Genomic DNA, 27609 nt, shown 5'->3' on the forward strand with positions numbered 1-27609 from the left:
CATTTTGGCTCCTCACTCCACTCGCTAGTTTCCCAAAAGTCGCCTTGCACCCTTCAAACATTGGTGCCCCTGCAAATAGCTCATCCCTCAACACCCACCACTCTCCTCTTCAGACCAAGGTGAAGCCCTATCAATTGCTTTTAGGCCATATCAATCACTTACCTCCTTCACACCATAGGGCAGGCATATCCCTTACTTGCCAACCATTGCCCTTCACCAATGAAGCCTCCACTTTGCGCCTTCGCACACGTGGACAATTCCATGCCCTCACCACCACTAGTGGCAGCTCACGGTCATCACTGCCAGCAAGCTTCAGCCTCCGTCACCTCCATCACGACCCCCCACGTCGCACACCAATGGTCTTTACCCTTATTCTCTGCTCTTGCTGGGTCCATGGCAGAGAAGCAGGGCATGTAGCCCACTCTCTACACAAACAATGGAATGACATCTACCTTGAGAAGGGTGCAACAACAACACCCCTTAGGACTCAACCCATCCCACCCCTACTCGGCCACCCCACCACCGTCATTAATTCAACCTCAACCAATCACTCCCTGTATACAGTCAAGATTCTTTCTTTGAAGTACCAATCACTCCCTGGTTTATTTTCTTCAAAGAAGGAACCTAGCCCATTTGGCTACCTTCTCCGTGAAGAGAAACTCCTCTTCCAACCACTTTAACACTATATGGGCAGGGTACCATACCATGGAGAACATAAAGCTACATGCCAGCATAAGAAAAATAAAGCGCTTCAAGCATGCATGAATTCTTTGTGATCTCCTTGATGAGGACAAAATGACACTCATGAAGATGGGTGTGTGATGTAGAGTGGCAAGGCTTTTACTAAGCTCACATCTAAAACATGCTATTAATCACTTGTCAGATATCCAAGTGCATACATTCATCCATGATACACATTCGTGATGTATGTGCTAGCCGTTTTCCAACAACATGCTCACCTCCCTGCTTCTTCAGGGCCATTTATTTTTTCTCTTCTCATTGACGATGGTGAGCACTCTAGTGGTGGCGACTTGTAGCCACCAAGAGTGCCCACCACAGTGCTGCACTCTAACATTGTGACAATATCACACCACAAGAATAACACACCGTATTAGTGTCACACGGCAACACCATAACCCCGTAAGAGTGTCACACCATAAGACTATAGCACCACCACAGTGGGTCAACCTAGAGGAACCATCTAGAAGAAGTGGTGCATGCAACAACATTGAAGCAACCTTACTGACACCCTCACGGCATCTCCCTAAGATAGGAGATTCTACCAAAGGTTGCACTGTGAGGGTATCTCCAAAAGATAGAGGATGCCACCGATTCGAGCTGAGGCATATATGGTACCTTGACTTACCTTAAAGGACATCCTTTATCCTTCATCTCTCACCATCGTCGTGAACAACATCCTTCATGCTCATCCTTCATACCACTTTGTACCATGTGTTCTACAGTCACTTGTCATCAACTTGAGCTGTGTCGTCCTCTTCACTCTGACCTTTGCTAAGAGTGCACAGTACAGTGAAGGACATGTATCAGTGTTCTTGGAGTAGTGCAAGTGTTCTTGTTCTCCACCCTCCTTCTTGAGTATCCATATGTGATTGATTTTCTTAAGAAATTTCAATCCCTAGTGGATGAGGCACTCTCATATGTGGACTAAACTTTATTGATACATAATTAGTTACTATGTTTTTAAGTACCTTACTCGACAAATGGTGTGCCTTCATCACCACATGTATAGTGCGCTAAATTTAACATTTTCCCCATTAATTAATTGGCAAAATAATTCAAGAATATGTTATGCTTAACCAAACTTCGTCCCACAAAGGAGGTTTACAACCAATGGCTATGTTTATAGGAATAAAAGGAAAAGGCAGATCTCCAGAAACAAAATGGAAAGCCAAGGATGAAAAGCTAAAGAATGCCATTTACAAATTATTGTTCCTAACAAGGACACCTTATGAAAGGATGTTGAGAAAGGCCTTTGACTATCAAAAAACACAAGAACATGCAAGCCAACTACATGGCTAATGTGTGAATGAAGAAGAAGGGGAGGAATAAAACAATGAATCCAATTCCAACGAGGATGAACAAAAAGAATAACCTCACTCTCAAGAGGACATATCTCTTCGTCTAGCATTTCAATTACTTTAAAAATTTTAGTAATAAATTATTATGTAAAGCAAGGTAGATATTGATCAAAGCTTAGTCCTTAGAGGGCATAGTCCACAACCAATTGTGTAGGTGCAAAAACTCCTTAAAGAAGCTCAAGATCTAAAACATAAAACATGAAGTTATAGACCATGGCCAATAACAACGAGAACAAAAATCAAAATCTAATCTTTCATTCAAAGAAGGGGGTGAGAACGTAACTTTAAATGAATTAATAAAATTAAATTATAATAAAACGTAAAGCGTGCGACCCAACACGTACAACCGTAGAGGCATTGAATCTATGCTATCATTCTATTGAATTAGAGGCATTGAATCTATGCTTTCGTTCTATTGAATTAGAGGCCTCAAATGAATTCACCAGCCTTAATGAAGGTGCACCCATAATGCACTTCCAACCAGTAGAATCCAACAACGACCGTGAGTAGGGTGACGTCAACCAGAGCATAGGCAGCAGAGGAGTTGTGTGAGCATGTTACACAGCTCTTTTGTTAACTCAAGATTTCTCATATTCTCAAAGCTGAACCCTTATTTTCATCCTCTCCCTTGTTGCAAGAAGCTAAGGATTTCCTATGTGTTAAGGTTATGTTTTTGTTGAGTTTTGCGGGCTTTTTTGGGGATTTCAAGTTTTCCGTTTTCTTTTTTGAGTTTTGCTGGTTTTGCCTTTCATTCTCTCCCTCATCCTCTCCCTTGTAAGTCAGGGTTTCATATGTGTTACGGTTAGGGTTTTTTTTTTAAAGTTTTTCAAATTCTTGGGGATTTTAAATTTTATTTATTTTTTAAGTTTTACTGCTCTTTTCTCTTAGGTTTGGCACCACATTGTAGGCATTGAAGGAGCCAAGTTATCCACGGATGAAAGCTGATCTTTTGAATCATATTTTTTTATAATGGATATGGTTTTTTTGCACCCCCAAATGCATCAAAGTTTGTTATTTTATGGTTGCATGCATGCACCCATAGCTAGGCTCTTTGGCTCCAACATGCATAAGCTAATTTTTTGTTGTTTATTTTGGTTCTTGGTTTGTAGGTTGTCTTTGTTGAATCTTAGAATTAAGAAAGCTATAGAGCAAGCAAGCTCTCCATGGGTAAGCCTTAAACACACCACATTTTCTTGTGACACACCACCAGGTTCTATGCGAGCATTTGTTTTATGCACTATTGGTTTGAGGGTCAATGCATAGTCTTGTGTATGGACTCTATGTAGTCTATGCATAAGACTCTAGTCATAGTCTTATGTATAAGACTCTATGCATAGGGTATAATGCATAAGACTCTATGCTCTGAATACATAAAGAATCTATGTAATAGACTCTATGCATAAGAGTCATGGACTCTATTGCATAGTCCTATTGCATATTCTTATGCAAAGTTTTTTCCCTCATGGTCTCTATGTATCTAAAGAGTATTATGCATAAGAGTCTATGCAATAGTATTATGTATAGATTTTATTACATGGTATAATGCATAGAGTCTATTACATGGTCTTACACATAGGTTTTTCCCTCATACACTCTATGCATGAATTCCACACTAAGCAATGTCCACTATGAGTCCCTTGCATAGCATAGTATTACGCATAATACTATATAAATAGTATTATGCATATGAATCTGCATATAGAGTCTTATGCATAAGACTCTATGCAGAACCCTTTTGCATAAGAGTATTTTCCATAGTATTATGCATAATGCTATGTAAGAGTATTATGCATAGAGTCTATGCATAGTCTATGCATAAGACTATGCATAGAGTCTATGCATAGTCTATGCATAGTCTATGCATAAGACTCTTTGAATAGTCTTATGCATTAGCGCCTTTTGGATACTCTTGTGCATAGGACTCTATGCATAACCGTGATGCATATGACTCTATGATCATTTTCCTTTTTGTATCCATGATTTCTAAAACGTAGCCATGTATACATGTATTGCTTATGTGTCATATTATGTATTTTATTTTTTCGAGTCTTACGAACTTCCTTTAGCTCTTCATTTTCAGTGAGATACCCCCACCACCATGCTATTTGCTATTACATCTTAGGGTGCATACAAAAACATTATTTCAAAATATTTATTTTGACATAAGATTATTTTGCATGACATTTTGCATAATACTATGCAAATATTATTACACAGAGTCTATGCACAGTCTTATGCATAGAGTCTATGTGTAGATTTATGCATAATACTCTATGCATAGACTCTTTACATAATACTTTTTGCATAGTATTATACAAAAAGAGTTTTTTACATAGTCTTATGCATAAGACTCTCTTGCCTAGTCTTATGCATAAGACTTTATTATGTAGTCTTACACACATAAGATTCTATGCATAACACTTAGTTATATGGCTCTATGATCTAAATCTATGGTCATTTTTCTTGTTGTATCCATATTTTCCAAAATATAGCCATGGTTGCATGTATTTCTTATGTATCCTTTTATGTATTCCATGTTTCTAGGTTTTTAGAGTCTTGTTTGAGCTCTGCTTATTTTCAGTAAGAGACCTCCACAAACCATGGTCTTTGTTATTACACCCTAGGATGTTTGAGAAAACTTTGTTTCAAAATAGTTTTTTCCCTTGACCTATGGACTCGCCTCCAGACCATGTCCTAGTAAACTATGAGATTACATGTAGAATGAGATCCATGACTTCTATGGATGCTCTCCTATGATGAGTGGTGGGATGCAACTAGGCTAGTGCTTGGCCAATGGCAATCCAAACCCATCATTTTGGACACGGTAGATAGCTAGGCCAACACTGGAGGGAGTTCACATAGTAGATTTCAAGATAGTGGTAGCATCTACCATAGCAATAGTTCTAGTGATAGTGGTGGTTGTGGTAGTGTTGGTGGAATGGATTCCTATACTCTCCTCATACTCCACCATGTCATCTCACGAAAAAGCTTGAAGTACTTTAATTGAAGCCACTCTACACTCCACCCTCCACTCTAGGCCCCACTCCGGACCCCGTTATGGGAATATGTATTCATATCACTCCTTGGTCTCCATATTACTACACTCCTCACTTCGGAGCACCTCTAGATTATTCTTATCAAGATGTGTTGTCTTGATGATATATGTCAACTCCTGTTGGTTCTATTTTCCCATGATATCCACGTGAAGTGGAAGGATCTCATGAGAAAAAGAGCCATACCCTCAAGAAACTCTATCAATAGTTACCATAGATAAAGAAAGATGCAAATTTTAGCCAAACAAATATGAGGAGTCCAATAGAAAGTGGATGTTCCACTACGAGCTATCGAAGGTCAAAGGTACAAGATGTGATTAAAGAGGGTAGAAATAAGCCCTCATATATCGACGCATATGATTGGAGGAAGGTCATGGCCGAGATACTTAACACCCTAGATAAGTATAAGTAACAATGAGAGGTAGCTAGATTGGATCTTGAAGGTTTTGGGGGATTCTCATGTCGTGGTGTTAGATGTTTCCATGCATACTTCGTAAATGAATCATCACATTTTCTCCATGTGCTTATGCATATGTGTGCTCAATTTTCTTTAATGAATGTGTGTAGAAAGACACAAATGGACGTGCCTATATGCAAGATGCATATGGTGGCAAGGTGATGTGGCATAATGTTTATGTGGAGTCTCCCCAAGGTAAATGGAGACAAGGTGGCATAGACATGTTAGAGTCATACCCACGAAGCCTAGTATACAAACGCTAATTTGGCTTACACATGGCATTGATTTTAGGCTTCACATTATCAACCCTAGATTACAAAGTCAAATAGGCTTGGGTTTAGACTTATGTGGACATTAAATGAGGATTTTTATTTTTTCAGGGTAAAAAATAGGCTTCCCAAACTCAAATAACCCATTTGTTTTTTTATAAACTCACTATTACAACTACCTTTACCCACATGAGTTTGGAGTAATATGTATAAATATTATTTTTTTAGTATTAAATCATAAAACTTTCATGGGACTTCAAACTCATTTCCATAATTTTCTAAATGAGATCTAAAATAACCTCCCTGGCTAGTTGCCCCTCATTGAGTCATGGATTGCATCTACTGTCTGAGGCATGCTGACTAGAGAATATATTTGGGATATTCTAGAGAAAGTCGAGAAAGCTCAAGAGAAACTAGCAAAGTAGGTTGAGGAACCCTAGATCACTAGATCACCATTGAATTTCGAATTTCATCTTATCCTCACATTCCATCAAACTTCATCTAATTTCTAACCATCGAATCTCTAAAATTAAGCATTGTAAGTTGTCAATCTTATGTGCACAAAAAGTAGTGTGTTTTTTAGCTCTTATAATTTTAAAAAAATAAAAATAAAAAACAGAAACAAAACTTAAAAAATATCAAGTTAATATCTATGTCATGTGAATTTATTATATTAAAGTGGCTTGTTGATTGGAGCTAAGATGCAAAAGTTATAAGTATTTTGAGAACATACTATCCTAGAGTCTGAATCTCTGACATGAGATACCTAGTGTAAGAGTGTGCACAAGGAAATATGTACCTAATAATATCCAATTCTCAATCAGATTACATAATTAAGTGATGGAATTTGTGTGTGATGTTTCATTACAAGATGTTGTAATGAAATTCCTTTTGTATCTAAGGGTGGTTACACGTTAAAGGTTATGAAAGGCCATTTTGAGGAAACCCAAGTGAACAAAGACGAGAACTCTCATCGAGCATCCACCCTATGACTATGCATGGAGGCATGGAATATCTATGTTGCTTGAGATGATGAAGCAAGAGGGGCTTCCAATTAATTAGGAACAAGTTGTTAATTAAGTTTGAAACTTATCATTTGGTAGTGTGGATTATAGGATGACATTGTGATGAGAATCCGGAGCCCGATCTCAGCATGATGTGTAGGAGGATAAAGTGTATATAGGATGGTGTGTAGAGGATTCTAGGTGGCAAAAACAACAAGGCAACCAAGTGGATTTGCATAGGTGCAACAAAGAAAAAAGAAAGAGCATGGGCGAACAAAGGAGACAGGTAGTGCAACATTAAAGAAGGAAGCAAGGTGGTGACAAGTTGAAGAGGGAGAATTGGGTAGTTTTCAGGGACTCTGCAAGTAAGAATCTCCAGGAAGGAATTTCCAAGGGGAGTCCAAGAGATGGATGGCTATGGAGACCACTAGAAAGAGTGAGAGTCAAAGGACTCTAGAAGAGTGGTTGCCTGCACGTCCATTTCTTTGAAGGTTGCAGGCTGGAGGTCCTGAAGATTTTCAAGTGCATAGAGAAGATCAGAACAGTGTGAGAAGGTTTGGTGGGGTCAAAGAAGAGAGTGTGCTAAAGACCAAAGAGTTGGCTAGGATGTGTGTGCAGCACTAGGCTCTCTTTGCAACATCTCTGTTGTTAGAGACATGACTCATACTAGTTCCTCCTCAATTATTGCTCTATTGACTATCAGATGAAGATAGTTTTTGTATATGTTTGAAGAAGACATGCTGCTTGTGGTAGTGAATTTTGTGAGGTTTGAAGTCTGGCTGAAGATAAAGCTTTAGAGAGTTGTGGTTGAGAAATACCTATGGGGGATCCTTGAGCTTTTTGGTGTTTTCTTCTTATGTTTGTGCCCACATCTCAGGGTTGTTGAGACAAAGATGTGTTTTTATCTATATGATGAAGTCTAAGAGTTTAGATTATGTCAATTGTGAATGAATGTAAAATGTTTATGTTTTGATATTTTTGTCACGGTAAATGAGTTTCTTTGATTGAGTTCATGGAGATAGAACATATGTGCATGTCCATTTGAAGACTGGGGAGCTGGTGCTCAGTCATCATCAGTGCTGACTCGATCGACATTAGTTGAGAAGGTACTGAGTCGAACAAGGTCAGGTGAGTATCAGATAAGTGAGATGAAGGCGTAGAGGGCTTGGTTTGGCTTGTCTCGATTTGAGGGAAGTATTTGTGAGTCTAATCTGATAGTCAAAGGATTGTCAATAGTTAGTTATCACAGCAGTCATGTAGTAGTCCGTAGACGGGTTTGTGGACTGAATGATGGTTTACAGTCAGGTGTGAAATCAGTTGAGTGTCTATAGTGTTAGATCATGGTGAGGCTTGAATGTTTTGAGAGGCTAAAAGTGTCAAAGGACATAGAGAAGAGAAAGTTTAATTTAGCTAAATCTGTGGAGGTAGTTTGGTTTGAGCAGTCAGATTGGAGTCAACTATGAACTAGAAACTACTGATTGAGAGTTCATAGTGCTTGATCCCTTCGAGGATAGAGTTTTTTGAGATTCAAGGAGTTTGAGAGAACATATAAGTGAAATTTTATGATTTAGTTGAGGCAACTGAGTCAACCGGGTCTATTTCAGACAATTGAATAAGTTATAATCGGATTCAGTTAGGCACGTGTTAGCTGAAGGTCAGTCGAGGGTTAGCAAAGAGTTTAGTGAGGTTGTGGAGTTGTGGGTTTGAGGTTAGCTAATGCTGGAGGATTGTGGAAGAGACTAGATAACTCATTTTGTACTGAAGTCAACATCAACCATATGATTTGGTTTACAGTTAGTTGTGAGTTATAGGTGGGAGGATTCAAGTCAACCGGTCGGAGAGAGGAGGTCAATTGGGCTATAGAGGTGGAAGATAAAAGGTTTAGAGGTAAAAAAAAACTGACTTGGGAGGATAGCTGGTGGACGAGTCAACTGAGTCGGATTGGAAGGTGTGGAGGTGTATGATTGTGTTAGCTGAAGGGTTGAGAATAGGTGCAAATCTTATTGGTGCCCTTTGAGCACGGATCTTGGTATCCCTCAGTTGTGATCCCTTTTTGTTTTCTTCTTGTGTGCTTCTTGTGATGGTGTTATAGAGGCCATCACCTAGTAATCTCACAACGTGACTCAAGGAGCCTTCCCACCTGGTTGTAGGTGACTCCTTTGGGTGTAATGTAATCTAGGCCTAACATTGGTATCATAGCCTTGGTGGCAATTTGATGATCTACTACATATGCACGTCTCCTTTAGTAGTTGGTGCCGAAAGCACTTATGACCATGTGTGGACAAGTCATTGGATGTTTGGCTAAAATTATCCCATTTGCATAGTATCGAGTAGCATCACCACTATTTGCACATACCTCTGAGCCCAATTTCATAGAGGGAGGTGGTATAGCAACTGACTAAAAACATGACATTCACTGTACTCTAAGTCTTCCTATATTCAATCCCAGTATTATTTTATGCATTTCAAGGTTTTCAAAACTCGCTTAACAACGTGCATGTGTGGATGGAGATAGAGAGGGAGAGAGAGAGAGAGAGAGCGACCTCAGTGGAAAACTCTTTCAAACCTTGTCTTGAAGCATCTGCTAGCATTTTAACAGCAACTTCCTCACCATTTTGTAGGACCCCATGAAACACTTCTCCAAACCCTCCTTCACCAATTTTTGTTGTGAATTGAGTTGTTGCAATGATTATTTCATCATATGTGAAGTGTCTTGTAATGAACGGGACATCTTTCATGCCATTACTACCTAAAAAATACAAGTAGCGTTGTCATTTTTACAATTACAAAATATCTATAAAAACATCATCTAAACATCACCTAACCCATGGCTATCTCTCTCTTACTTTCATTATATTCTATCTGCACTACCAAATGTGTGCCTTTTTGTAGACCTTGGGCAAAGCATATAATCATTTACTAAATTCATATAAACCTTACTATGGATGAGGTTGCATCTCTAACAAGAGGTGGTATATAATGGCTTCTACCATGGGCAAAGCATATAATCATTTACTAAATTCATCCTGAAATCCATTGTCATGGCTAGACATAGGTTTGAAGCATACTAGGGAGAATAATCAATGTCAATTTCTATCATGAACTATGTGTGTATGTATGTATGTATGTATGTATGCATGTATGAATGCATGCATGTATGTATATATGTATGTATGTGTCTATGTACATACGTATGTATGAATGTTGTGTATCCATATATGTATGTACACACATGCATACTAGGAGAAATATATCTACTTAAATCTATATAAAAAAAATTATACATTTCTTAGTTTCTTAAATCCTATAAAGTTCATATATTGCAAGCACTAGAGAAGGTTGAAGTTTTTGTTATACGAAGCACTGGAGACACAATCTCTAACAAGAGAGGTATATTGTTGATTTATAAAAAACAATTTTTGATGGGTTTTAATAAAGTGGTTTACAAGGTACAAGCTTAGGCTGAGAGCCTTGAAGATTCCTTTAACCTCATGAGGGTACATAAGAACACCAAAGAACACCAAAGTGTTCTTGTGGTTTTCCATGTTGGGGCTTAAAGCAAACTTTAGTGGGAGATATTTTGCCTTCCAAATAACTTCATTAAAGAGATAATTACATAAAATAAGAAAATGTCATTTCCTTGATTATAGATTTAATATTTATAAGATTGGTGAATTCTTTGAATGAAATTAAATGCATTGTAGTGCTAATTATTTCAAACAAGGACTAGAGTGCTAATTATTTCAAACAAGGATTTTAATTGAAGAAGTATGGACATGCCTTTAAAGCTTAGTTAAAGTTTCTTAAATGAGATTGCAATGCTAGGTATTTCAAATAAATATTTTGATTAGATAAGTATGGAACTTCCTTGAAAGCTTAGTTAAGGGTAATTAAATCGTTTGATGGATAGACAATACCATTAAGGTGAGTGAGAGTAAGTGGGATTTATCAAACATCATGTCAATATTTAAGATAAGGGACTTCAAGATAAGAATGAATTTATTCAACAAAAGGAGGAAAAAAAGAACAAACGAGTGGTCAGAATGAGTGGGTTAACTTTTGCAAAAACTCATAGCTTATAATACTTTGATCTATATATAAATCAAAAAATTAGATGGAAAAAAGGGTGAATAATTTATAGAGGATATGGTTAGAATGCATCCATCCATTTATCTTATGTTCAAGCAGGATACATCCATTGATCTATCTTCTCTTCAAGCAATTTATGTCCAATATTTCTTGACTTGTTTGTGTCCTACTTCTGTTTTTGAGATGCTAAGACAAGATTTGTTATATCAATTGGAAATGCAAGCAAGAAAAATAAGAACTTTTGAAGAGCAACACAAAATATGCAAGAAAACTATGTAGATAAGAAGATAAGTTCAAGAGCATTTGAGGAAAGGTGAGATTGGGTTTTCCAAGATTAAACCAACTTTCATTATCATTGCACAATTATATAAAGATAGGTCAAATATGTTTCATGTGAACCTTCTCAAGAAGCATGTTTCCTATCCAATGCATGATGTTGATGAATATTTACTTTCATTTAAGACCATTCACTACTTTTTATTCATCCCAAGATAATAATATTACAACATAAGAGGGGCCACCTTTGAAAATATGTTTTGAAGAGTATTTGATTTGTTTTCCCATTGAAGATGCAATTTGCATATTAAAGAAATAATGGAAAACAAAGTTCCTTCTCTAACACTAGTTTGGTAGCTTAGCAGGACAAAAATATGTCTTTTTAGGGGTTTACTAAAAATTTCATATCTTGTGAATGGGAGCGATATTTTAGCATTTCTCTTCTATGACATGTCTTCATGAATGTGAAAAACCTTAGAAAATTATTAAAATGATTAAAATATCCATCAAATATAATTGATAAATCACCATAAGTAGAGGTATATCTAGCACTATAATCCAAACAGCCTATGGATTTACAAAGTAGTTTCCTACATGCAAGGGAAAAATTATCTCAACTCATTTTAAATTTCACCTAGATCTTACATAGTATCTAAGAGATGAGAGATAGATTTTCCATGATAAAATTTTTATTGCACTAATAATTAATTCAATTAAATTTAATTCTTAGAATGTCTTTTTAGTTGTTGAGTTTTTGATACCCAAAATACGACAATAATGTGAGCTTATATGGTGATTTACTAGTTATACTAATAAATCAATCGCTCCACTAAATTAATAGGGGAAAAAATACATATCTAAATATTTTAATTTAGCTAGAAGACAAGGTGATGGTCTCAACTTTCAAAATTACATTGATAACAGAATAGCGTATATGAGCCCTAGCTAATATTTAGATCATCTACTAAGAAACTTATAAAAATAGTATTCATTATTATATAAAATGACTATAAAGCCTTATGATATGTTTAAAAATGAGTGAAGTATTCTCTTATTCTATAGTAATGAATATGGTTCAAAATTTGTAAACTTTTGTCTAAAACAAAGTGCTTTAGGTGTATATTTGATTGGTTGTCCCAAAATGCACCAGCAAAGCATAACATTGTACTTTGTCTAAAACAAAGTGCTTTAGGTGTATATTTCATTGGTTGTCCCAAAATGCACCAGCAAAGAATAACATTGTATAGAGCGTGTGTGCAAGAATTGGTCCTAGTCATCACTGATTACTTGATTAGCTAAAAATTTCCTCAAAGTTATTTTTTTTAGATAGCTAAATACCTTAGATTTTTCATTAAGACCTAAATTTTGGAGCTCTAATCGGTTTTTGAGCCCAAGATGGATTGTATTACACCATATATACGTTTGTGAAGAAATGCATATCTAAAAACTTTGGAAAGTAATGAGAAATTGGCTAATTAGAGCATTTGATCCAAATACAGTGCAAACATCTCTACATTATAACTATAATTTGGCTTATGAATTCTTATGAGATTGAAAAGCCTAGAGGTAACAAACGAGATCTTGAAAATTCTAATGATATGCAAAAAGGGAACCTTTGAAACATAATCATAGATTGTGTGTGTGTGTGTGTGTATTAGTAGTAGTAGTAGTAGTAGTAGTAGTAGTAGTAGTAGCAGTAGCAGCAGCAGTGTGTTTGTGTGTGTGTGTGTGTGTGTAGTAGTAGTAGTAGTAGCAGTAGCAGTAGCAGTAGCAGTAGCAGTAGCAGTAGCAGTAGCAGTAGCAGTAGCAGTAGCAGTAGCAGTAGCAGTAGCAGTAGCAGTAGCAGTAGCAGTAGCAGTAGCAGTAGCAGTAGCAGTAGCAGTAGCAGTAGCAGTAGTAGTAGTAGTAGTAGTAGTAGTAGTAGACATGGTAGTGAATATATATATATACCCATATATATTTGTGTAGTAGTTTCAGAACAAGAATTTATAGTATTTTCTTTGGCCAATAAGTTTCTTAACTTGGGCTCTATAGATTTTTTTAATTCTTTACAAAGCCATATATATTAATAAGGTGTGTAATTATTTTAAAAACTAAAAATATTCAACCCAAGCACATAGAAGACCTTGGTATATTGGTCATCGCTTAGGAATTAGAAATGGTACCTTATTTATAGCTTACAAATTGTAGAAGCAAATGATCTTGAACCCAACCACGGGTAAAAGGCTACATTTTAAAAAATGTATGGGAATGCACGCCCTTCTAACCTCGTCGCATAGAAATGAAGGTTCAACATGAGCCCTTCAAATGAAATTTTGAGGTTTCCCCTTAAATTCAAGGGATAGAAAGATATAAATATACAGCTATATTCCCTTTATCTAGTAGTATAATATTTAAACTATTTTATATTTATTTACATGTATAATAGTATAATTGAATAACTTATATATAATTCTAGTAATATAATATTTAAACTATGTAATATTCACGTATATATGAATTGAATATTAAATATATTCATTTGATCTAGCAATATAATATTTGATTCTAGTGATATTTATTTAGATGTATAATAACATTAATTGAATAAGTTATATATATTGATACTATAAAATAATCATAACATTGATTCAACACTACCTTAGGTAATTATGTGAAGATGACCAATGTGAAGATTTTAACTAGACTATGAACTTTTATACAATAAAATGTGTTGAAAACCATTATGTTCCCTACACGATATGCAATTAAATGTATGTGTGCATGTACACAAACACACATGCATGCATGTGCACACATGGGCCCATGTTTATGTGCATTGTGAGGGAGTGTGTGTGCGCACATGCATGCACAAGAATATGTGTGTGTGTTTGTATGTGCACATGCATGCCTAAGTCAACCATTATGGACATTTTCATAAGAGATAGGGCTTTAATAAAGAGTTCAATACAATTGCATTAGGTTTAGATGACTAAACATGGGCATTTTGAGGATGAGAACCTATTTGACCCACCTCTTTGACCATCTCCAACAATACTAGATAAGTTCTATTGGGATTACTCATTAGGATTATGTAAGATGGTTATTAGCATAAAACATTTAGAGAATTTCTAGGGAATGCCTCTTGATCATCTCAACAAAAGAGAAATGATTTAAAATGAAAGCAAGGAAAACCGTGCATGTGTGTAGAGAGAGATAGAGAGAGAGAGAGAGAGAGAGAGAGAGAGAGAGAGAGAGAGAGAGAGAGAGATTGATAAAGTTTAAAAGTGGCAAAAAAGAAGAGGTACTCCTTGGTATCTCTTGATACTATCTTGACTCCAAGAAGGGGAAATTGAGTTTAATTCTCATGTGGATGGGAAAAGATTAGATAATGGCCTAGCAGAGTTAACTTCTATATCAAGATCTACATCAAGATTGAGAACTATAAATTTCTTCTATACAAAGATATAAAGGCCATAAAGAAAAAACAAAACTTAAAAGGAAGTGGATATTCTCTTAGGTGTGAAAGGGAGAGGAAAGTGGATATTCTCTTAGGTGTGAAAGGGAGAGGAAAGCTAGAGCTCTCTTATTTCAACATAGAGCACAAAGATACTATGAGTAGGTTCCTTTTATGCTTTCCCCTACAATTCATAATTCTTAACACATTAACTTAACTACAGAATACAACAAACCTAAAAAACACCATGCCTAAAATTTTCTAACCTTTTTAGAATATTGGATGCAATCAAAGTTCCAGAACATATACGCTAAGCACTAGTTTATATTTATATACATGAAACAATAATAGATAGAAATAGCATGCACGTACCTTTCTTTGCTAGATCCATAGATATCATTGATACTTGCTCTTTGAACTTTTGATTCCTTGCTTTGAAAAGTAGGAGTATTACCAACATCGATAGTATATACACAACTACCAAACATGCAATCACATATATGTACTTTTTTGTATTACTTCTTTTTGATGTTGTTGAGGACAAAGATGGGCTTGTAGGGCATGCACATTTTGTGCTATTGCATAAATTTGGATTTGCAACATACCTACAAATGAAAACATATAACTTATCAAAAATCTATAAAGTAGACTTTTACTTTATCTATGATAAAATGCACTGACACTAGAGAAACATGTCTTATTTTGAACAAATGAATTAACTTGATACCTTTAGGCAAAAAACATCATCTTTTTGAGACATTTTCAATATGCCTGGAAATGATAAATAATCTTCTTTTATTTTTAATATAAAAAACATTATAGCCCACCTTAGAAAGAATACTCTTATAAAGTAGCATTGAATCTAGATTGAATCTAATTCTAAGTAGACTGAAATAATAGGGCCTCGAGTGTCTCGTTGTGATTTAGTCTAGTGGTTAGTGGATTTAAGTCATAACACAGAACTCATGGTTCCATACCTAACATATTTATTAAAGGAGTTACTGAGTCAACGTACCTAAAAAATCTTCAATAAAAAAAGAAAAATAGGAATGGAATTTGGTCCAAAAAGCTAAAGGTATCTTTCTTTTGGACTAAATTTGCCTTGATGACTACTCTTAGTCCCCTACCCCCTTCACCCTAAAGGGTTAGATTTATAAATAAGTATTTTTTGTTTAAATGAAACTTATATTTGAATTTTCATATCCTCTTCATAAAAGTTATCCCCTCAACAAAAAGTTTAACAATACATGAGAGGATCAACCACAAGGGGAAAAGTAACAAGATAAACTCCTTGGGATGGATTATTTATCATAAAGCCCTTTATATAGGTGACCTAGATTATAATATGTGGATTGAAATATTTTTGTGTGCATTTTGCTTAATATTGGAAGCTTTGGTATATCTATTTTTTTTGAATGCCCCAAAGAGGTATCTTTGAAGTAAGGTCTCAATCTTGCTTACCACTTTCACCTAAGAAAGGTAGTATGGATGAACTTTTTCTATAATATTTTCTTTCCATTTAGCCCTCTAGTTTCATATTTGTTCATGTGGACCATTAAACGTATGTGTAGTTATGGTTATCATACTTCAAAATAAATAAAAATCATCCTTTGTAAATTTTTATAAACACATGCTTTTTGTTATCTTTTTATTTGCAACCCTTATATCCATTGTGGAAAATTTTGATGCTGTTTAGGTGTTTTTATTTAACCTACTATAAAACAAGTTTGCGTGGGCTAGTGTACACTTGGTTGTTGTAACCACTCTCTTGAACTGCCACTTGGACCCTTCTACAATTGACAACATACTAAAGAAGGGAGCGGGTATATGCGGGATGCTGCAAAAGTAACATAAAGAGAACTATGGATGTGATATTGTGGCTAGATTATCCCCCCTAAATCTCTTGAACTGCCACTTGGTTGTTGTAACCACTCTCTTGAACTGCCACTTGGACCCTTCTACAATTGACAACATACTAAAGAAGGGAGCGGGTATATGTGGGATGCTGCAAAAGTAACATAAAGAGAACTATGGATGTGATATTGTGGCTAGATTATCCCCCCTAAATCTCCCTCCCCGGTGCATGCCAAAAAAGGAACACCCTACCTACCCTCCTCTATAGTTATCCTTTTTTACTAAAGTTAACATCATATCACGCTACCTATGAAAGCTTACACATGGGTTGTCCAAGGTTTGACAATATTATCTTCATGATTTTTTGTACTTACCAAAATGTTTTTTTTAGGTTTCTTACCCATGTGTTAATGGCATCATATGTAGCCTATAAAGCATATTTTTCTTGTGAGACTATACTAAGATTCACCATATAGCCATGTATAATTATGGTTTTCAAACCCCCTAACAAAATGATCGAATTTGTACTCGTGGTTGTTCAAGTGTGTGCATGTTAGAAATCAACCCTCCACCCTTACCTACATTGTAAGGACCCTTTATTAGAAGAAGCCACTTTTACTATGAGTGGTAGGGATGTCTAACAAATCCCAATTCAGACACCAAAATGTCAAATATGTAGCTAAGTGGTTAAGCAATTGGTTAGGTAACAACACACATGCAAGCACATGCAAGCACATGTAAGCATGGGCTTATACACCTACATTAGATTACACTAAGGGTAGATGATGAGTTTTCTAAGACACATGGTCTTTGGGTTGCGAGGCCATAATGGGTGCCCATATGACATCAAATGGGTTTAGAAGATGTGCATGGATCATTGACCTCATGTTTACTCTATGATTCACCATACTCAAGTGACCTGATTGATTAGGTCTAGTTGCACTCAACATATGGTGGCCAATAGCCAAGGTCGATAATATATCATATAACCACCCTTGGGTAGTGTATGTAGTTACATTTGGAAGCTTTCATCTAATATTATTATTTGTAAAGATCATGCTATTTATGTTGATACACAATTTGCTCTCTCTCTCTCTCTCGCTCTCTCTATCTATCTATCTCTATCTCTCTCTCTCTCTCTCTCTCTCTCTCTCTCTCTCTCTCTCTCTCTCTCTCTCTCTCTCTTTCTCTGTCACACACACACACAAATAAATGTGACCATGAGTATTTACATATGTTTCAGTAGTTTTTCAGCATAAAAATTTGAAAGTGTTAAAATTAGGTGAAAATTCAAGATTGAGTTTTCAATTAGTTAGTGTGCTCAAAGAAAGCCTTAAGTGTGTTTATGAACATGCAAATCACAACTTGATAAAAAAGTAAAATGTGACCTATTTTTTGGAGTCGACTTTCACTTACAATTGATTTTGGAGATTCTAACCCGCATGGGGTTGTAGACCGCACATGTTTTGGTACTTTTAAGTACCCACATGACTAGTTTCTGATAACATTGCGCGAAGTTATACCTGTTGTAGGTTGCAACCTTGACAACAGATCTTAAAGGCTTACTAAATCTACAAACAGCTCTTTCACAACTTCTGGAGAGTAGATATAGATTCCCAACAACCAATCAAGACATCAGCAAATATATCACGGAAGTACACAAACACTCTTTCTATTATTTTTCCTTAAATTCTTTTGAGATTAAATAAATCAATAAATCGATAAGCATGTATATGGGAGAATATGAGTCGATGTATAGCATGCTTAACCATGGCAATGGGGAAACACTGCAAAAAGAAGAGGAGAGGGGGGGTCACCCGCCAAGAGCTATTGTTGATTGTCTTAGTTCGACTCATAGAATAAACACTTTTGGAGTTAAATAATTAGAAGATAGAATATTTGACTGCTTTGTGACTAGATTTTAGGTATAACCTTCATTAGGGGTTGTTTTCCGAAGCATTTATCTTTCCATGTGTTTAGAATTAGATTTTGACATAAAGATAAACGTTTTAGACGACAGAAAGCTGTACAAGAGTGTATGAGATGCTAGAAAGAAGGCAAATCCCTTTCGTTTTTTTATTCGAGTGAAAAGTGGGACACTTGGTTGTTTTCACAGTTGTATGCTGAAAACAAAACTTTGATTGTTTTGAATAATCTCAAAAGATACCTTAGAGCTCATTTTTTAGAGAGCCATTAGAGAGATATATTTTACAGAGTATTAGAAATCCTAAAACTTCCTAGTTTCGACTTTTCTCTAATTCCAAATAGATTGAAAGATACTACTCTCCCAAAGAGACCCTTTGCCTTAGAAATCACTATCAAGGTTGACTATCTGGTCTATATAGATCGGATGGACTAATACATAAGCATGGTTATCACTTAGCTATTGCAACTAGAGATTATATTATTGGTTAGAACGTGATAATTAATTATATGAAAAACAAAGATTCATATATGACTTGAAAGAATTAAAAGACTTAAGAGAAGTTAAGGATTGTCTAAACTAAAAGCTTATTTCTACACTTGAGGTTGATTTTGATTGATTTGAATATGCTTTTCTTGAAAGATTATGGACTAGAGATCTGATAAGCATGGCTTGTGATTGCTTTGTTTTCAAATGAATGATGACGAGAATTGATGTGAGATTTTGAGATTTGGGCCGACGGTCTTTAGATAGGGAACGCCGAACAAAGAACACGATTTATGCCCTCTAGGAGCCATTTGGTAGAGGAGCCTAGAGAGGACGAGATTCAAAAAGAGGCATACCCAGGGTAGCCGCAATGTCCAGTGTGGAGGTTGGGTGGATAGGCATCGGGGAAAGCCCTAGATTGGCTAGATTTTGGTCATTATGACTAACCATGTTGTCAAGCATGGTGATGATGCTAGAATGTTTTTGAGATAGACATACATGGTGATTGATTATGAGATGATATGCTTTAATTGATAGAGGTTTTTCTCCTCCTAGGGTAACTCCACAAATTGCTTCAGCCCCAACTTCTCCATCCATTTAGCATTCTTATTTGTCTCCTTGTATAGGGTGGATGAGAGGTACTCGATTTCTACCATCTTATGAGACATGAGGTAGATAGGGTTGAGAGAGAGAACATAAGGGTTGAGAACATAAGGGTGACAATAGAGTTTAGCAGAGAGCATATTGGAAGCGTACTGGAGTGAGGAATTTTTGCATGGAACATGCAGAGATTAGGACTTTAATAAAGAAAGTGATACGATTTCCAGTCGTTGTGGTGGTGCACGCCTCCCCCTGGTATGGCCATAACTGCCTGATATCTCCATGATTCCATGAGTGTCTACTGAACGAGTTGCGAGGTCATTAATGGCTAGGTTGAGAATGGGCGAAAGTGATGTGACACGTCTCCCTTTCCATCCATGTATCCTTTTTTGGGGCGACAACATTTGTGCATACTGAAATCATATTTACATAGGTAGTTCCTAATTTTAGATTTTTTTTTCTTTTCGATTTTAATTTTCTCTAGAATCCTCTCCCACTTCTGATTCTTGATCTTGATTGGACAGAGATTCTGCTTGTTGGACATTCTCTGGATGTAGACATGCTTTTCCTACTATAGGAGTTGTCTCCTATTCTGGCATTTGTCCATGATAAGGCTTCATCCTATATCCGTTAACCAATTTATTTAGCCTCTTACTATCCAAACTTAATAGCTCCAAGGTTCTCCTGACAATTCTGAATTGGCCTATCCATCTCATCTTCAGCTTTCCTAGGTGAGGTCCCATTCTTGATGAAAATAACAGAATTGCATCTCCTTCTTCAAAGATATTGAACTTTATGTTTCTGTCCATTTGAAAATTTTTCCTCTTTTTTACAATCTCGATTATCCATGCACTATGGAGTATTCTTTCATCCAAACAAAGGCGTTGCTCAATTCTTTGCACTTTTGACTCTTTGAGAGAGTCTCTCTACATGACTATCTTCAGGCCTTGTGTGAGAACAAACATGGGCACTACTCCTTCTACCCTATACACCATGCTGAATGGCATGAGTCCCATTGCATTCTTGTAAGCTATTCTGAATGCCCATAATGCCAAGTGCAGCTTTGTGTAGTCGATCTTGTTTTCATTCGCCATCTTGACGAGAATTTCTTTTAGGATTTTTTTGGTGGATTCTTCTTTCCCATTTTTATGCTAAATTTAGGATGTTTTTATGTATATATCTCTCTCTCCCCAAAAGAATGGTCATTCCTATGACCAATCCTCTATTCAAATGATGCTTCTCATTGATAAATTCTCAATTCACAAATCAAATTCTAGGCTTGTGAAGCTAGAGGTTAAGAAAGTGGCTTTTTATACTTTTATGCTTCTAAAATTATGATAATCTTATGATTTAAGTCCATAAATTGGATTTAAGTTTGGAAGATTGCTATACTATCATAATTGTATTACTAAGTTTATTCTTTTTAAAAATATTTAAACTTATCAGTAATACTAGCGGAGCTATGGCAAAATTTTTAAGAAATTAATACATAATTCATTCTTATACATAATGTGAAAAGAGGACTTCCTACCATATTCTAGGATTGGTCATCCTATTCTAAAAGAATGATTTTCATCACATTCAATGGAAATCTAATTTTTAAGGTTTATGCATAATTAAATAATTAAGAAAAGAGAAAATTATGGTAATTTAATTTAAATGTTAAGAGAGAAATTCCCATGACATTTGGAATTCAATCATTTAAATGGAAAAAGTGAAACTCTTAGCATATTGAATTGAGGGATATTTATATTAAAACTTCAAAGAGGAATTTTAGATAAATTTATTTTATGCATGAGAAATATTTAAATGATAAAAGAAGAATTTTCATGACATTTGGAATTCAATCATTTAAATAGTAAAATTGGAATTATTGGCATATTGAATTAATGGATATTTTTATTAAAGAAAAGAGGAATTTTAGATAAATTTATTTGATGATAAACGAGGAACTCCCATGACATTTAGAAATCAATCAATTAAATGTAAAAAGAGGAACTCCCATGATACTTGAGATCCAAGAAATTAAATGGAAGAAAGAGAAATTTTTAGCATAATTTAATTTATGAGTATTTATCAAAAGTAGAATCTTGAGCATTGTTGGAAATTGTGGGTAGAATTGATTTTTCTAAATCCCATGAATTCTTTTATTCAAAGGAAGAATATTGAATATAATTCGCTTGAGCAATTAAGAAATAATATAGAATTAACCGTCGAGAAAAAGAACCTTTATCTAGGCCAAACAATTGGTAGAAACTTAGAAAAAGTTCCATTATCCGTATCGAAGAAGCAAAAGCTACTAAATGGGAATAAGATGTAAATGGGGTGTGAATGGATGTGATAAGATGTTAATGGGATGCAATAGAATGTGATTGGATGGGATAAAAAGTAAATGAGATGTGATAGGATGTGATAAGATGTAAATGGGATGCAATAGAATGTGAATGGATGTGATAAGAAGTAAATGGGATGCGATAGGATGTGAATGGATGTGACAAGATGAAAATGGGATGTGATAGGATGTGAATGGATGTGATAAGATGTAAATGGGATGTGATAGGATGTGAATGGATGTGATAAGAAGTAAATGGGATGCGATAGGATGGGAATGGATGTGATAAGTAAATGGGATGTGATAGGATGTGATAAGATATGAATGGTATGTGATAGAATGTGGTGTGATGTAAATGAATGAGGATGAGATGTGAAGTAAATGGATGTGGATGTGTATGTGATAGGATGTGAATGGATGTGATAAGATGTAAATGGGATGCGATATGATGTGAATGGATGTGACAAGATATGAATGGGATGTGATAGGATGTGGTGTGATGTAAATGAATGAGGATGAGATGTGAAGTAAATGGATGTGGATGTGTATGTGAAAAAATGTGATGTAAATGAATGTGGATGAGATGTAAAGTAAATGGATGTGGATGTGTATGTGAAAGAATGTGATGTAAATGAATGTGGATATGAATGATAAAAAGGGAATAAGATTTGAGGTTATGAATGTGGATATGAATGATAAAAAGGGAATAAGATTTGAGGTTATGTGAAAGGATGAGATGTAAAGTAAATAGATGTGGATGTGTATGTGAAAGAATGTGATGTAAATGAATGTGGATGTGAATGATGAGATGAGAATGAGATGTGAGGTTATGTGAAAGGATGTGGATGTGGATGTGGATGTGGATGTGAAAGGATGTGATGTGATGTAAATAGATGTGGATGTGGATGTGGATGTGATAAGATGTAATGTGAGGATGTGGAATGAGATGTGATGTGATGTAAAGAGGATGTGGATGTGAATGGATGTGATGTGGATGTGAGGTGATGTGATGTAAAGGGATGTGGATGTGAATGTGATGAGATGTGAAGTGGTAGGTGTGAATGTGAATGAATGGATGGATGTAATGTCGTGCATGTGAATGACTGGATGGATGTGGATAAATGAGATGGGATGTGTATGAATGAGATATGAAATGAGATATGATGTGGATATATGTGGATGTGATGTAATGTGGATAGAATGCATGTGATGGGATGGTGGATGAGAATGAATATGATGGATATAAATGGATTTGATGTGATGGAAATAAATGGATTTGACGTGATGTGATGTGATGTGAATCGAGATAGATGTGAATGAATGAGATGTGATGTGAAATGGATGTGATGTGATGTGATGTGAATCGGGATAGATGCGAATGGATGAGATGTGATGGGAAATGGATGTGATGTGATGTGATGTGGATCGGGGTAGATATGAATGGATGAGATGTGAATGAATGTAATGTGATGAGATGTGGACATGGGTAGATGTGAATAGATGAGATGTGATAAGGATAAATGTGGAAAAATGTGATGAGATGGAATATGATGTGATTGGATAAGAATGGATGAAGGACGATGGGAATACATATGATTGGATGTGAATTAAGAAATGTAGATTCATGTGAAACAATGTGAAAAGACGAGAGTTCGTTATAGAAACTGTATTTATGACATGTTTTTAAATGACTATTTTATGTCAAGATTGCTGGGAAAGCATTTTGACCATCTTGTGAATGAGGTCGTGGAAACCTAAGTGATAAAGTTGCAATAGCTAACGGAGAGTCAAGGGAGGACGTCTCACGTAGCACGATCGATCGAGGTCTTGACCAGCCTCCGTTCGATTTAAATGGTGAGCTTTTGGTACAGTGGATGAGGGACCAAGGAAGCGGCCTGAGTGAAGCGCTAGGTGACTTGCAAAGGATCCTAGAGGGTGCTGAGTCCATGGCTCTTTTATATGGATCTGTTGATTGATCTTGCTAATCTTCAATGGAGAGTCCATCTGGATTTTTATAAGTGAATATATTTCCGGGTACTATGAGCTAGGAACTATCGAAAAGGCCCCTGAGTGGATAGGTGGTGAGTGTTCTGGTTGCCAATGATGGCATAGGTACACCGAAGAAGGAATGATTGGAAATTAGAATTCAACCAAACATTTTGGAGGATTATGATCAGTGATACTATGGTTTCATTAAAAGGTTATTTTAAAGTCAGTTGAATCCGTGAAATAGGCAATTTCATATTGGGTGTGTAAGTGGTGTGACTATCTTCAAGTTTTCATGAAGTGTCCGGCTAGGGGGCCTGTGAACGCTTTTTCCTGGTGCCCGGGATAAAACATAACCCAATTCCTAAATGGATTCTATCATTATAGTTGGGTGGTTTACAAGATGATCACCAGGCCAGATTTGAACTATATAGTTGGATTGCAGAGTGAGCTTATGTAGCTTCCATGAAAGTCACATTTCGATGGTATGAGGCACACATTGCACTATGTCAAGTCTATGGTAGACTATGGTCTCTTTTATGAGGCTAGTACAGAGTTGCAGGTGTTTGGATACACGGATGCAGATTAGGCCGAAAGTATTAAAGATAGGAGATTTGCCTCTGTGACATGGAGCAGTAAGAAGCCAATCGCTTCCTTGTTGAGTACAGAGGTAGAGTATAGGGGTGTTGCGATAGCAGCATGTGAGGTAGCTTGGTTGCGCAAGCTACTTGGTGATTTGGGGATGCAGGTTGACAGACATGTTATCATCTATTGTGACAATCTTAGTAGTATACAGTTGGCAAGGAACCCAACTTTTCATGCGTGGACCAAACACATAGAGGTCAACTATCACTTCATCAATGAGAGGGTTTTAGTAGTAGGAGACGTTGATCTCATGTATGTTAGCGCAGAGGAGCACGTAGCTGACATTTTCATGAAAGCCCTAGGAGTAGAGAAGTTTCATCAATTCTGGACTATGCTTGGAGTCCTAAAGATAGAGTTGAGATCAAGGGGAAGTGTTGAGATGTCAAGATCAACATGAGATGACACTCATGAAATACATGGGTGACTCTTTCTGCCACTTACATCACTAGTGTGTTTGGTAGGATGTTGACATGATAGATCTTTACCAGTGATTCTACACTTGTACTACACCAGCTATTAGTCCATCCCACTGAGTTATGGCATACTTATCTTGCCAGATCACTCACTTAGTGTGTTCACATTACTACGGACCGCATGTACATAGTCCTTATGTTGTATTTTCCCTTATCTTTTTGTAGAACCCTTTTGTTGTGAAGAAGAAGAAGAACATTTTTCAACCTCTCATCTTGTGTGTTCTCTTCTAGGGTTTGTGTGAGTGTGTGTGTGTGCTTGTAAAAGAGCTCAATCTCTCTTCCTCCCTGCATCTTTTCATTCTACTTCTCTAGGTTGTAATGGGCTCCAATTGGTACTTCAGCATCCTTTATTCAGTTTCTTTATCATTGCATAGCGGCCTCTTTCTTGTTGTAATTTCTTCCCTCTTCTTGACCACGCTTGTCCTATTCAAATCCACATCCACATGCTCTCCAATGAGAGGGATTTAGTGCATTGTTTGTACCATACCTTGTGCACTCTACACCAACTTGGTGATTTTCTCACACACTCTTCGCTTCCCTGCCCACTATTATGGCTTCTGCTTTTGTTTTGGATTGGAATTCTTGCCTATCACCATCTTGACAAGTCCTTTCAATCTTGTCATGGGCATCATCACTTGTGGCTTTTCTTATTTTTTTCCTACCCATTGGTCCACTTTTACCATATTTGCTACTGCATTCATTAGTTCTTGTTGGGTTTGCCTCCCTTTGTAGCTTTGCCTCTTGTAGTTCTTGTTGATGGTGCCATAATATGGGGCAATCATTTTGTCTATGCCCTTTGGCATTGTAGTAGAAGCATATCAGTTTCTTGTAGTTCTTGCAGATGGCGTTGTAATATGAGGCAATCATTTTTTATATGCCCTAGGGCATTATAGTAGAAGCATATCAGCTCCCCTCTGCCCAAATCTTCCACCTCCTCTTGTATGGTCCACTGTTTTGAGGCCCTGTGGTGGTGACTTGGTTGGCAACTCAGACTTGTTTGTGGCTGACACTGCTACCTTTCCACTGCTCTCGAATTCTTGTCAAGTGTTGTAAAAACACATATCAGTGGTGTGGTTTCTCTTCCCACTGCTCTCGAATTCTTGTCAAGTGTTGTAAAAACACATATCAGTGGTGTGGTTTCTCTTCCCACAGATAGCACATGGCTGTGCTACATGCTTTTCAATTGGCACTCTTCCTTCATATGACCTTGATTAGTTAGAGACCAACCCCTATAGCATTGTTGAATATTAGCATGAACAATACAATGCAGTACAATAGCAAAGTCTTAACTCATCCACATTGTACTCAACTATCCCTTGGTTTCTTATCCTCTAATCCACACATATAAAAATAATGCCCCCTTTACTGCTTACATCCATCCGAGTACTACTCAGTTTTCCAAGAAACCATTACAAGTTTGTTACAAAATAAGATGGCTCAAACCACAATAGTTTGTTGCACAACGGGTCAGTCAAGGCGGTGACCTAGGCAACTACCAAACATGTTGGTTGGCTGGGAACAAGCGGCAACTAGTCGAAGAAGAAGTGCATCCTCCCCTTTTTTTATCCTTACTCGTGTTTCCCCTTTGGGGACATATTTGTACTTAGCCATGTTGGTTGTTTTCTTCGTAAGTAATAGAGGGATCTTTTTCTCGTGAAAAAAAAAACTCTACTTGGAGTGGCTAACACCATTTGAAACTTAATTTTTAAAGAGGGCTAGATTTGAAGACCAAAATGTGTCTTGAAGCCTACCATAATAGCCTTCAACTTTGAGTAGCGCTTAGAGGACTCATGGTATGTGGTGATTAGATTGTCTATCATGTGTATTATAATGATGGTAAATATAAAGCTCAATAAAGGTTGTTTTTCATGCACATACATTTTTAGACCAAGCCTTTTTTTTAAAGAAGAGAGGGCTAGCGGGGATACTTTTTTGGTAATCCCAGAACTAAAAAGTACAACGTGTATAGAACTTATATCCATGGTCATTTTTTTAGTGATGCTATACCCACGTATTACATGTGGCAAAGCTACGGGTGCTCAATTACATCAAAATAGGTAGAGGGGTTATAGAATGTTAACTTACGTCGTTTTCTTTGAAAGTAATGAAGAGATACTCCCACATAGATTGTTATTGCTGACATTCCTTGAAACAAAAGGTCATTTATTAGCAAAATTATGTTTTTAAAAAAAGAAGAAGCATTCATGTACACACTCCTATTTGTCTACTTACAATTGCTTTAAGGTTGGTAGCGATTCCAAAAATGGGGGGAGGCTTCCGCTTAAATTATTGTTTTGAAGATACCTGTGACATGGCCAAAATGAATGTGTTATAAAATACCATAAAGTATATGCAAAAATAAAAAAATATAAAGAGAGAAGGTTGGAAGCATAAAGTATGCTTTATGGTACTCAGGTGTGTGTGGGGTGAGTAGAATGGTGTGTGTACTCATGAGAAAAAAAAAGGTATACTTAATAAAGGTGCCAAGTCAACTCCACTTTATCAACTTACAAGTCTTGAAGGTTCACCAACGAATTGAGATCAGGTATTGAGCCATAAAGCATGTTGTCCGATAGATCTCTGCCACGACATTAAATCCGTGTCAGTTCAATGTGGGATTCGCGAA

The 27609-nt window shown here is 36.4% G+C and overlaps 1 protein-coding gene across 2 annotated transcripts in view; it reads right to left on the bottom strand.

Moving 5' to 3' along the window:
• The window catches only part of LOC147620543 (putative LRR receptor-like serine/threonine-protein kinase At1g67720), a 150717-nt gene that overhangs the window by 38600 nt on the left and 84508 nt on the right, over positions 1-27609 (bottom strand). For both annotated transcript variants that reach the window (XR_015269944.1, XM_086824768.1), the window contains exons 6-10: positions 27495-27563; positions 27216-27287; positions 27069-27128; positions 15056-15288; positions 9426-9631 (exon numbers count right to left, since the gene is read on the bottom strand). Coding sequence is in view for 1 of the 2 variants with exons in the window: in XM_086824768.1 (XP_086680894.1) it covers positions 9426-9631; positions 15056-15288; positions 27069-27128; positions 27216-27287; positions 27495-27563 (640 nt within the window). In the remaining variant the exon portion in view is untranslated. The remainder of the gene's footprint in view (positions 1-9425; positions 9632-15055; positions 15289-27068; positions 27129-27215; positions 27288-27494; positions 27564-27609) is intronic.

The sequence above is a fragment of the Cibotium barometz genome, chromosome 31, assembly GCF_041138505.1.
Source record: "Cibotium barometz isolate CiBa-2024 chromosome 31, ASM4113850v1, whole genome shotgun sequence".
NCBI classification, from domain to species: Eukaryota; Viridiplantae; Streptophyta; class Polypodiopsida; order Cyatheales; family Cibotiaceae; genus Cibotium; species Cibotium barometz.